General features: G+C 39.5%; 1 protein-coding gene across 2 annotated transcripts in view; it reads left to right on the forward strand.

The window, feature by feature from the left end:
• The window catches only part of ADGRA1 (adhesion G protein-coupled receptor A1), a 452,787-nt gene that overhangs the window by 44,242 nt on the left and 395,336 nt on the right, over positions 1-13,209 (forward strand). For both annotated transcript variants that reach the window (XR_013233660.1, XM_077350198.1), the window contains exon 2: positions 11,044-11,115. Coding sequence is in view for 1 of the 2 variants with exons in the window: in XM_077350198.1 (XP_077206313.1) it covers positions 11,044-11,115 (72 nt within the window). In the remaining variant the exon portion in view is untranslated. The remainder of the gene's footprint in view (positions 1-11,043; positions 11,116-13,209) is intronic.

The raw sequence follows: 13,209 nt of genomic DNA on the forward strand, positions 1-13,209 counted from the left end.
ATGAGCTCTATCTATAACATACTTCTGTTATGAGCTCTATCTATAACACACATTTCAGATGGCAACTGTTCCACCTTTAGATTAGGGATTATGTTCCACTTTTTGTATTTGGCACACCAGAGAATAACTTTTATTTCATAACGGGCTCACCTTCCATGTAAAAGAGAATATTTGACATACAGAGAGTCAGAAATGTTATAAATCTCTGTTCATAGAACTTCCACTTTGTCTTCCTGCATCTCCACCCATTCTTTCATACTAGTATTAGCAGTCAATAAAATATAACTACACTTTATGATAGGCTTTCAAATACTTGTTGCAGTGAATTAAAACACACCATTTTTGTACTTTTGTGCCTGCAGGTCATATGCATCCAAAGACTATATCCTCTTAAACTTCCAGTTCCTTTTTTTTCTCAGAGCACTTTTTGAAGTATCTGCCTGAAATGTCTGAGTCCCATGTGAATTACCTGCTACTATATCCATTTTACAAATAGGTAAACCAGAGTGCTGGGAGAGGTGCTGGTCTGATCCCCCTACTTGCTAGAAATAGAATCCGTTACTCCTGAAAGTTATCTTTTGCTAAAATAACCGAGGGGCAGGAACTTTATTTTCCATAGTGTTTGCAACTTAACTTTCAAAAAGTACAGTGTTGATTCTTGTTAGGTTTCAGTTTTTTAAAAACCTTTTAGAAGTATTTGGAAGCTTTCTATTTCTGTGCCAGCATACATGTCATAGCACTGCAATGCAGAATCCCTTTTTACTATGAAGTTTATTGGAAAACATTTTAAAACCTGTGATTTTTAAAAAATAAGAATATATTTACGGTTCTAGTAATCCCAAGAAGTCCTACCGATTCATTATTTAAAGAAACCTACTGTATATACCCGCATATAAGCCGACCCTCATAGAAGCCGAGGCACCTAATTTGACCACAAAATTTGGGCAAATTTATTGACTCGCATATAATTCGAGGGTGGGGAATGCAGAATGTAAATTTACATTAATTGAGGTGTCAGTAGGTCAAATGTTTTTGAATATTTATTTCAAGGAAAAACAGTAAACTAGCTCTGTCAGTGCAAAAGAGGGCCAGCAAACCAGAGTAGAACAACAGTACCCGAAGTTGGCAACCTACTACAAGTACAACAGCTACCAAACTGGGAGACTGGACAACTTTAACTACAACTACAGTGCCCCCCCCCGAACAAAACACTGAAATAAAGAACTGTAAAACTGAACACAGAAAGAACTGTAAAAAAATCAACTTTTAAAGAAACACAACCCCAAGAAGAAAAGGCAAACAATGCTGCCCCTCAGATAAAAGAAGAAAGAAACACTAAGAGAAAAACTGTACACTACAACTCATCTCCTGGCAACAGAGATCAGTTCCCCTGGATCACTTAGAAAGTTGATTGTATGGCATTATATCCCATTGAAGTCCCTCCCTTCCCCAAACCCTGCCCTCTGCAGGTTCCACCCACAAAGTCTCCAGGATTTTTCCCAACCGGGAGCCGGCAACTCTAAGGGATACAGTCTGAGCTTCATCAGGTGCATGAAGAAAAACCACACTACGCTGCTACATGTTTCTGTATACAGGGAAGAAAAAACATTGTGAGCTGTGGGATTACATTTCGAGAAGTGTAATCTGTGACCCTTCTGTACTAACTCAGCAGTGTATAACATAAGCAAAATGATCTGTTAAATAATTTGTTTAAAAGTTACACAGAGAAAATAGTTAATGCATAGACATATAATACAAATAAAAATTAATTGTCCATCTGATTCACCATTTGCCTCCAAATATCAATATTTTTAGAGGTTTCCTTTTTAAATAGGCCATCCATTTCATCATATAAAATGTGCCATTTAATTTCTCTAATCATTCCGACCTTTTAACAGCTACTATAATTAGTGATAACAGAGGCTATCTAATTATCTTCAGCAATTTAACACCGTAGCTAAGAAAGCAGTCATAGCTATTCTAAGATTCAGTGATTCTATTTAAGCCCTAAATAGTACAATTAAAACTACTGATAACATAACTTTCTGAATTAGATTTTCAGGGTAGTAGCGCATTTCAGAGTTTTGATTGCATCAGGGACGTGAGGGTTTAAAAAAAAAATCAGCAAAAACCCAACCCCAACCCGCTGGGTGCTGGAGAACTGACATAATGAACTGGACATACTGGGATGTGCATCAGCCATTGTCTGAGGAACCTAAGGAGACTTTCTCCAGTTTAAGTGGCTTCTAAAGGAAGAACCACTTAAGTTAGAAGGAAAGGGTCCTTTGGCTAAAGGCAAACTTCAGACTTTGCTTAGTGGAGAATGATTGGGATGGGATCTACCTCAGTGTCTGTCATGATCTAGGTTCAGGTACATACAGAGTTATGAAGGTCACATGATGACATGGAACTAGGCTAACGTATGTTGCTGTGAGGGGAGAAATAGAGTAAAATTATGTAGTCCTGGGGTGAAGGGTGAAATAGGAATATAAGAAATTAATGCAAGTGACAATGAAAATACATCATGCTAGAAAATGACCACAGATTCTCTTTCACTGTGACAATCTTCCACTGTTGGTTGACTAATTCTGCTCCACTTGCCAGACTCCTGTCCACATCTGTTTCCCTCAATCTCTCCCTCTTTTTTCTGTATTGGTGTCCTCCCTCAGGATTGATTAATAGGCAGTCTGGAATCAAGGCTGTGTCAGTATATCCTGAATTGGGGCAGCTGCCCAGGGCTTCTGGCAGGGCCCACTGTTGCTAACCCCCTCCGCCAATGCTTCTCCCCTGGCCTGTGTGCCCTTCCTTGCCCATTCTTTTGTGAGCACGCCGCTAGGCATGCTCCCAGCTTCTCAGTACTGATGGCAACATGCATGACAATGGTGAAGAGTGATGGCAGTCCTGGCTGCCACAGCAGCAGCCAGTACTCTTGGGGAAAGGCCACAAATGTGGGTGGTTGTGAGTACAGGCAGCGGAAGGCCTTCAGAGCCAGGGAAGAATGAGTGGTCAGGTGGGGAGACTTGTAGTTGGGTGGGTGGAAAGGGAAGCACAAGAAGAGCCTGGTGAGGAGCAAAAGGCAGCCCCTGGGCACTTTCCACCCACCCCCTACATCCTGGAACCAGCACTGCCTACAAGGAATACTTGGGTAATATTGTCATTTTTGCTGGCTAGAAATGATCTGGGTAAGAAAGGTGTGGCGTTACATTTTATTTGTATCAAATACCAATACAACTAGAATTCAAAGTGGCATCGTCTTTAGAGAGTTGTGCATTACTTTGTGTGTCCCCACCCCTTGGAGAGAAAAGTGAAGTCTAAATGAAGTCAAAAAGTTTTTTGGGGGGGGGGGGTTGTTAGTTTAATAATGTTGTCTTTCGCAATTCTTTTGGGTTCAGTGAACCAGAAAATTGAATAAATAAATGTATGGACTTAAGGAATGCAGTATATTATTTTAAATATTATTTAAACCAGTGTAATAAGATTTTGAAGCTTTAGACTCTCTAGTTCAACCTACTGTTTACCCTTTTGGAACTGTTTCCATAGTCCAATGCCAAGGCAATAGATTTTCCAGGTGTTGAATTTCATGGATACAGTTGATTGCATAGAACCTCCGAAAGGCCATGTTTCCCTGTCATGGCTGATCTATAAACTTGACCTTTAGGGCTGAGAATATTTGCGCAGCCAAATTCATCTTTGGGAAAACAAACAGAAACGATACATTTTACTTGAGTTGGATCCTGGTTCAAAGGTTTGCTAGTACTTTAGAAATGTTGTAGAATGGACAATCATATTGCTTTTCTGAAGTAGTTCATTTGCATTGCTTTGATCCTTGTGAGGTTTGTGGATTCATATTCTTGTCATCCCTGTAGAAAGATATGGATGTGTCCAAGAGAAGGAGTTCTATATAGCAAGAACAAAACCTTTTTTGTCATAATCTACAGATATATATCAGTTAGTTACATATATAGTATATATAGCAAATTGGTACTCCTGAAATTATAGGTTTGGAAGGAAGGAGGCAGAGTGTGGTCCCCAGAGAGTGTAGCATCTGATAATGTAGAAAGGAAATGGCTTCTTGAATACTACATACTCTGTGTGCCAAGCTGTCCATGTAAAGTGGCTTCCTACACTGTTCCAATAATTTTGCATAATGACGCTTCAATTTTGCGGGAAGTGTAGAAGGGTATTGCCATTTTATATTGGCTTGGAAGATGACAATTTACAGAGTTCTGTAAGCAAAGTTAAGAGAAACCCCACTCCCTAAGGGATCAGGCAGTCTAAAGACTACAAGACAAACTACCTCTGGTCAGTGCTCATCGTTCTCAATAAGCAGACTCTTTGATGAGAAAAAAAACACTTTATTGAAGAAATAAGTGAAACAAAGCAAGTGTGTCCTTGCTGAAATTTAAGTTTGCATGAGACAGCACACCTATAGGGCTTATCCCAGATCCCTTTCCCAATTTGCTTGGAATGCAAAACACATTGAACATTCCCACACTACAAATCTCACAAAAGCAAACAACAAATGACTCCCTTGTTTGTACCAAGACAGCCATCCCAAGGTCAGGGAAATAACCAGGAGAGTCACTGGAGTCAGGAGATTCAGGGTGGAAATATACAGTGAGAAATATACAGTTAAAAAAAACACCCAGAAAGCACCAGGAATGAAAGGCCCAAACTCAGGTCAAGCAAAGGCATAAAACATGTCAAGCGAACAGAACCAATAGATATAGACCAAAGCACAAAAAGATTTATACATCATAACAAATATAAGCAAGCCACAATACAGACATCATGGCAAGAACATGTAAACTAGAGCAGGGGTAGTCAACCTGTGATCCTCCAGATGTCTATGGGCTACAATTCCCATGAGCCACCACCAGCATTTGCTGGCAGGGCTCATGAGAATTGTAGTCCATGAACATCTGGAGGATCACAGGCTGACTACCCCTGAAGTAGAGAATAGGTATGTGGAGCACTGAATATGTGCCCTGGGTCTTGGTCTGTCCTGGTTTGTTTAAGTTGGAATTGCTGATGTACGGAGGATGGATCTCTGTAGTTTTAACGTGTTATGACTTTAATGTTGCATCCTATATTTTGCACGTTAATTATTCATTGTAAGTATTTTAATTATGTAGATGTGACTGGAGGTCTCTTAGGCACGGCACATGTGGTTTTTTTTAAAATAACAAGTAGAGTGAATAAATGATACTAAAATGTGTTTAACTCAATTATGACAAAAATCTTAGTTATATGATAAAGTGTGGTCCAATGTTTCTTACATATTTGATAATGGTAGATTAGGCTTCAAGTGTGTTTACCCATAGCCTTTTTGTGTTTTCTGTTCTTCAAATTTTGAATGCAAGTTAATTCAAATTGTACCATCCTAGAAATATGTTTGAAGAAAGTAGCCAAACAGGGCAGCTTTTCTTGAATGACTGAACATTGTTGCAACCCTGCAGTCCAGGAACTAAGTAGCTACTGGCTGATATTAACCCTGCAAGATGCCACATGTAGATTATATCAGTGGTTGCCATTGTACATTGAGGATGCTGCTTAATGGTACTGTTATGTATATCATGCTTCTTGCATACCCAGTTTCATGTCAGCTGTACAGCCTCATCAAACACCCTTGTGGGAGTGTCTTTACTGCATAAGTTGTGTAGATGCCTTCAGTATATTAGTTTTGGAAGTGATCAGAGCCATAGAGAAATGACATCCAACCCAAACTATTGTGCAGTTAGTCTGTTTCCCCCACAGAGTTTCAAATGGTCTCATACATCTGCTGTGTGCCCAAGAATTTATAGTATAAATACTTCCCCCCTCTCAAGAATCTTAAACAAGAAATGGAACAGAACACATTACAGGAACAGGAGGAGTTTGATAACCTTGCATCAGGTACAGTTGAAAACAATCTACTGAGCCTTTTATTACTACCATACTTTTAAAAATCTGACATGGACACTTTTTTCTCTCCACTGCTTCCAAGTAAGAATAGTGAGAAAAATGTAAAAATACTGCCAAGGTACTGCTGCCTGCCTTGTTCACTGAGCCAAAAATTACAGGTGCAGTGCAGGAATATACATGAAGCTATTAAAGTTAAGCAGTTTTACCTCTCTAAAGGCAAGACTTTGGATATTGCTACCAACTTAAAGCTTTAAGTTCTTCAGAGTCTATTCATTCTGCTTCCAGGGATGTCAGAAAGAAAGCAAACTTTAGTGTTTGCTAGGAAAAGCTGCCCAAGGAAAAGGGTTTATACCATGAAATGTAAATGAGATAATAATCTTGCATTTCTAAATATTCTGAAGTAATAGTTATTTGACTAAAATCCTGCAAGGAGGGCCAATCACTTAAAATTGCAGTCTGCCAATTAGGGCCAAGAAGTGCAAATTGCACTCTGTCAGTGAGAGCCAATCAGTTCAAATTACATGCAAACAACTCAATCCCTACTTGATCAGCCCTCCCTGAGAGTATGGAGCCAATAGGGAGAGAACACTGCCAATAAGGGCCAATCAGTTCAAACTGCATTCTGCCAATGAGGACCAATTAGTTTAAATTGCATAGAGACAATATACTCCCTACCTGATTGGCCTTTCATGGGGAGAGCTGCCAATAGGAAGACAGCATTCTTCCAGTGAGGGCCAATCATGGGGCTTATCTGTCCTCTTCTTTCTCTTCCTGCTGCTTGCCAGGTGGAAGAGGCACTGGCCTTTCTGAAAAGCCCTGTTTCTGATCAGTTGATCCATTCTCAGCCTCTTCCCTCCCTCCATCTCCCCCAGGCAATGGAAGAAAGCCAGCTGCTTGCTTTGCCTGTTTTGGTCTCAGGTTTCAGCTCTCTGCTGGAAGGAAGCACAGATGAGCTGCAAGGGAGGCAGAAATAATCAATATTTTAAAAACACAATGTCAAGGTACAGACAAAATGCTATGAATGTCTTAACTCCATCCAGTGAGTCAAGGGTTCCTTCATGCAGTCCAAGGACATCACTGGAAGGAGCAGTCACAGGTTGTGTCCACAGCCCAGGCCTCCCAGCCTTAAGTTAATACAAGCTGGCAGCAGCCTCTCAGTCCTAACTCTGTGATGACTCCCAGGTTTCTGCAGTTAGCAACTGGCTTGCTGTGGTGTAGTGACTTTTAGACTGGAGCTGTCTTCTAGAACAGGGTTAGTCAACCCGCTTCCCTATTTGGATGCAGCTGACTCAGCTGGTTTAATCTGGTTTAGATATGTCCGGAAAATATCTAATCAGCATTGATTAGCGTTCTTTCAGACTCACCTGAGCCAGACTGCCCTGCCCATCCCTAGCCTATACAGCCATGTAATGCTATCATAAGCAGGTCTGTTCAGTGGGACTTACTCCCAGCAAAGTATTGTCAGTATGGCACTGCGAGTCACCCAGTTATTGTGCATGCAAGGACTGAAAACAGAATACATCATTCGTTGTATCACAGCTGTCTACCCTGTGGATAAGGTCAAGCTGCCCCACATGCTACTGGTTCCAGCTGGTAATTAAATTAGCTTGTTAGAATACTAACAGATTGTGATTAGGAGTCTAACAGGTGAGTGATTAACAAACTTGCAAATGCTGGTAATGTTTCATGTTATGCTGATTATGCCAGCACAAGGAAGCTTTTAATCTTTAACTTGGCTGCAAGGCCCTGCTTATGTTGGAAGCCTATTTGTAAATTCATGAAGTCTACATTTATAGTCCTTGATGAACTCTTTCACTATATTCTAGTAAAGCAATGGTGGATGATTACAGAAGGCATATTTAGAGGGCACATTGTAGTTGAGTGAATGTTCTAGAACACAATAACTCTCAGCTATTTCCAGAGAAAATATATTCAGGGCGACTCCACTAACACAAATCTGTGATGTAGACATTCAGTATCTGGAATTAATGTGAACAAGTATTACAGTTTTGAATAGGGACCCAGCTGAAGAAGAGAAGCTCTTAAGTATATATAAAACCTAGGCACCTTTCTTACTCTTGGGAAACTAGTTAGCTTTCTGATACTAATAGGAGCAACAGGCAATGAAATAGCAAGGATTATGGCTGAAGCAATGGTGGCAGGAGATCAAATAGGAATTAATGTAGAGCCTTGTCTGCATTGGCATCGGCTTTTCTAATGTTATTGAATCTACGCAGTTCATCCACTGAAGCCATCATGGGTAAATTGAAGATCTTCTTACATAATGGCTCTCTGATTCTGTGAAGGTTCAAGGGGGTATCAGGCACAGTGGATGAGCGATTGGGTTGTGAGTGTCCTGCATTGTGCAGCAGGTCCCTTCCAACTCTATTATTCTATGATGATTCTATGAGAAGCCAAGGGACTGTGATCTAGGGTTGCCATCCCTTAGTTGGGGGGCAGGGGATCCCCCAGTTTGGAGTCTCTCCCCTCATTTCATGGCTTTCAGGAACCAGGGCAACTTACCAAGAGCAGAGAGGGAAGAAGCAGGAAGTAAACATGACATTAGTGCATCTCACATAGGTGGCATTGGGGATGGACAGTGTTCTGGTTTTAGGGCAAAACTCTATGGTAAAAAGCTAATTCTACTCTAACCCTAACCCACAAACCAGAGTGTTGTGCCTGTCATCACCAACATGCCTAATCACTTCCTGGAGTTTGAGCCAGGTGTGTCTGGGTTCAGGAATGCCCTGAGCTGAGAGCATAAAGGCAGGAGAGGAGGTGCCACTGTGCTGGGAGTGGTGTCCCTTGTCTGTAGGTACCCAACTCAGGCCATGCCCAGACCAGACATATCTGGTAGTTTTTCCTCCTTCCTACCTGTTTCATGGGGGCAGAGGAAGGCAGGCTGGGACTGGTGTTTTCTTTCTGGTTGTTACTCCCATGTATCTTTAGCCTTTTGCTTATGTATTTATGGAGAACCTGCAGTTTAAGACCTTCCTCATGTTTTAGATTGTCCTCTTTATTTGGAGCCAAACACTAAATTTACAACTAGATTTCTATTGGGCAACAATTTTTAAACTGATAAAGGTAAATGGGTATTTTTGGAAATGAATTGTAAATTTTGATTAGTTATAATATGTTTTTTTTTTTTGCTGGTTGCCTGGAAAATTTGTGCCAAACTTACTCAACTAGACAGTTAATATTTTTAACCTTTCAGTGGTTGATATTTACTGGGATCTGATTTAGATCCATACCTTTATTTATATTGCTTTATTGTTTTAACATATATTGATTTAAACTATATATACTGCAAACTGTATATATTGCAACGGCCTTTGTATAAACAATACAATCTATTCATTCATTCATTCATTCATTCATACTTGGGCAAGTTTCCCATTTTTGTAGCCTAGGCTGTACATTTTACTGACAAAAGTGTGCCTTATGGGTTTTTCTTTAAAAGGAAGTACAACGCTAAGGCTGTTATCTTGTGACTTGGGGATTATACCAGTTCCAAAATATTGATCTATTGTTCAGGTAAGCAAGAATACATGTGAGGAAGGCAAGAGAATTTGTTGCTGGGGCACCAGAGCAGGAATAAACATTTCAGAATAACATCTCTCTGTAGCTGTTTGAGCAACAAGTATCCTCTCAGAGTCAGGATATGTCAAGCCTTCAGCTACAACTTGATGCTTTTGCTCAGCCTTTCTCAACTTTTTTACCTCTGAATAATCCATGAAACATTCTTTAGGCTTTAAGAAACCCCAGAAGTGGTGCAATCGTGCAGAATATGGTTGGGAAGCATAGCTGTGTACATATCCACCTGGGGCTCCTCCCCCTCCAGGGAGAGGGGGCAGGTCAACATGACCATATATGGTCATATCGCCCAATAAAAGTTTAACATTTTTTTTATAATATTAAAAAATAATTAACTCCTGCCCATTCAGGAAAACCTTCCAGGGCCATCTAGAAAGCCTGCTTTAGTTGAAGGATTGTTAGTAGGTCACAAAAGAGAAATGTAACTCAGAAGAAAGTCTAATTGAAGGAGCATTTTCTGATTATTTGTAAGCATTACCTACAAATCCCTCAGCCTTTCCTCCTAGGGCCTAGTCCCCAGGCCTCAGATCATCCTTGTTGTTTTCTGCTGTACTCTTTCAATTTTGTCCAAATCCTTTTTGAAGTGAGGCCTCCAGAACTGCCTGCAGTACTCCAGGTGGGGGGTGACCAATGTGGTATACTGTGGGACAGTGACATCTTGAGATTTTGATGTGATGCGTCTGTTGATACAGTCTTATTGGGTTGGGCAATGATTTGTCATTAAGCTGCCTGTCTGCCAAGCTTTTGAAAGAGTTTGAATAGCACACATCTTGGTGTAGTGATTAGGAGTGTGGACTTCTAATCTGGCGAGCCAGGTTTGATTCGACGCTCCCCCACTGCAACCAGCTGGGTGACCTTGGGCTCTCCACAGCACTGATAAAACTGTTCTGACCGAGCAGTAGTATCAGGGCTCTCTCACCCTCACCTACCTCACAGGGTGTTTGTTGTGGGGAGAGGAAAGTTAAGGCCATTGTAAGTCATTTTGAGACTCCTTTGGGTAGAGAAAAGTGGCATATAAGAACCTATTCTTCTTCTTTCAAAGAGGGAGAGGAAGAGATTTGAGGTTTGCTATTTTATTTTTGGTTTTAACTGGAAATGTTTTTAACTGTTATGGTAAGCTGCCTTGAACAATAAAGAAAGATGGGATATAAATGTATTAATTATCTACATTATATATTTATTAATGTTGTTCCAACTTAATGGGTTAGGCAATGATTCGTCATTAAACTGCTGATGACATGCATTCGGCTTGCAAACAAGAAAATACAAAATTATTCTAAAAGTTTGCTATTTTTAAAATTTGTATTGAATGTTCATCATCTTGGCTTCTTGCTTAATAAACAAGAGCTTATTGAAGATATAATTGTTTTCTACTGTAAGCAATCCTCTTTATCTTTTCTGCTGCCTTAAGGGGACATGCAAATAGAGCAGAGAATTCAGTGATTAGTGTTTTACAGAACTGTCATTTACTGTAATTACATGTTTTTAATCAGCAAAATGGTTATCGTGCTATATTGATTAAAATATTTCTTGACTCCTTTTCAGCATTTTGAGTAATAACAAGATCTTATGGTTAAAGAACAACTCTTTCATTGGACTGAGATCCCTGGAGAGACTGTGAGTAGTTCTTTTGCTCCCTTTTCCATTTTGTTCAAAACCCCCATTGCAGTTTATTTGAAATGTTCAAACAAGTATCTAATAGAAGTCCTGAAATGTGTTTAAAAATAGTCTTTCAGACTAATAAGCATAAGGAAAATGAAAAACGCACAAAAACTGTGGGAATTAAAATACATGAAAAAGCAAAGAGACAAATGTGTGTTTGCATGTCCTAGTGAAATGAAGGCTGGCAAATGAAAGATAATGCAAGAGAGAGAGAAGAGCTTTCTTTTTTGTATCCTGCTTAGGGGGTTAGATTATATGGCCTGTATGGCCCTTTCCCATTCAATGTCAGTGGATAAAACCTGGGGCAGGGTCTTTAAGTTGGGGTTGGGGTAAGGTGACCAGATTGTCCCACTTTTGGAGGGACATCTAGTGGTACCTGGCAAATTGTACTTATGTTGAAATTAAATATATATATATATATATATATATATATATATATATATATATATATATATATATATATATATATATATATATATATATATATATATATATATATATATATATATATATATATATATATATATATATATATACACAATACTATTTTTGCTTTCTATGCATTCTATGAAACTTTTTGTTTCTCCATATAGACCAAATTTTTAATCAAGAACCCCCCCCCCCGGTCAATGGTGTCCCGCTTTACAAATGTTAAAATCTGGTCATCTTAGGTTGGGGCCATGGCATGCATGCCATTTCACTCTCTTTGCTAGCCACAACAGGGCAGGAAAATATTAAATATGATAACTATCATTTTTTCTTACTGAAGCATATTAATTTTAAGGGAAGTTGCGGAGAAAAAATTCAGTCAGGGAGATAATACGGTGAGAGGAGAAAGGATTAAATCCCCTCCTTGTAGTGCCACAGCCATGATGGAAGCTGGCAGGTGCTTTGTAATGTCAAGGGAGATTCAGGAAAGCTTACCTGTAGGTCATAACATGTGGTTTGGCTCACACCTACTGCTTGTAGTCCTTTAACTCCCTTGGAAAATGAGAATGGGTCAGCATTTTCAGAATTCTCCTGTTAATGTTACAGTAAAAACCCCTCCTCTCACAAAGATCTTTGTTGAATAAATAATCCTATAAACTGGTTAGATTGATTTTTTTATCCTGTGAGGCCGCAAGTCAATTACATTATATGAATCTAAAAACAGTCCCTCCGTCAAGTTGCAGATATTTGAGACAGTCCTTCAAAAATGTATCCTCCTAATGGATCTTTTGGCCAAAAAAAAAAAAAAAGAGAGAGAGAGCATACGTGTCTAACCTCAGCAGCTTCACTATTCTAATATATAAACACCGGTGTGTGTCCATTCAACTTCTTTGAGGTTCATTCCAGATAAAATATTCAGCTGCAATCTATTTTTATTACCAATTAAATTTAGATAGTTAACCTCCTCAAATGTGCACCTAGGGAACAATTTTAGTTTCACAAAATAGAATTCTTCACCCTAGCCAACTGTTGCTTGCAAATGGAGACGTTCAGGACAATCCTGTCTTCAGTTGCTTCAGTGAAGCCCTGTGGATTTAGACTGGAGTAACCCTAGGTAGGATTGCACTGCTGGCCATTCAGATCCAACGTGAAGTGTTACTTAACTATTTTAGGTTTAAAGGGTTTTTTTTGTTTTTTTGTTTGCAGTTGGGACTGCACATCCTGCTGATTACAATATATAAGAATAACAAAATTTGTGTCCAATGGCCTTTTAAGACCAACGAAGATTTATTCAAGGCGTGAGCTTTGGTGTGCAGGCACACTTCCTCAGACTCTGAAAAAGTGTGCATGCACAAGAAAGCTCATGCCTTGAATACATCTTTGTTGGTCTTAAAGGTGCCACTGGGCACAAATTTTGTTGTGCTACTTCAGACCAGCACTGCTATCCACTTGAATCAATATTTAAGAACAGCAGTGATAGTATGCACCTTATTTAAACTGAAGCTTGAAGTCACATATCCTCATGAAAATTAATTATGAAGCAACCACCAGAATAAGGATGTTTAGGTATTTTCCTGATCTTATTAAGCACTATGCTCCTATGTAGTTGGCAGGATAGGC

The sequence above is a fragment of the Paroedura picta genome, chromosome 8 (genome assembly GCF_049243985.1).
Source record: "Paroedura picta isolate Pp20150507F chromosome 8, Ppicta_v3.0, whole genome shotgun sequence".
NCBI lineage: Eukaryota > Metazoa > Chordata > Lepidosauria > Squamata > Gekkonidae > Paroedura > Paroedura picta.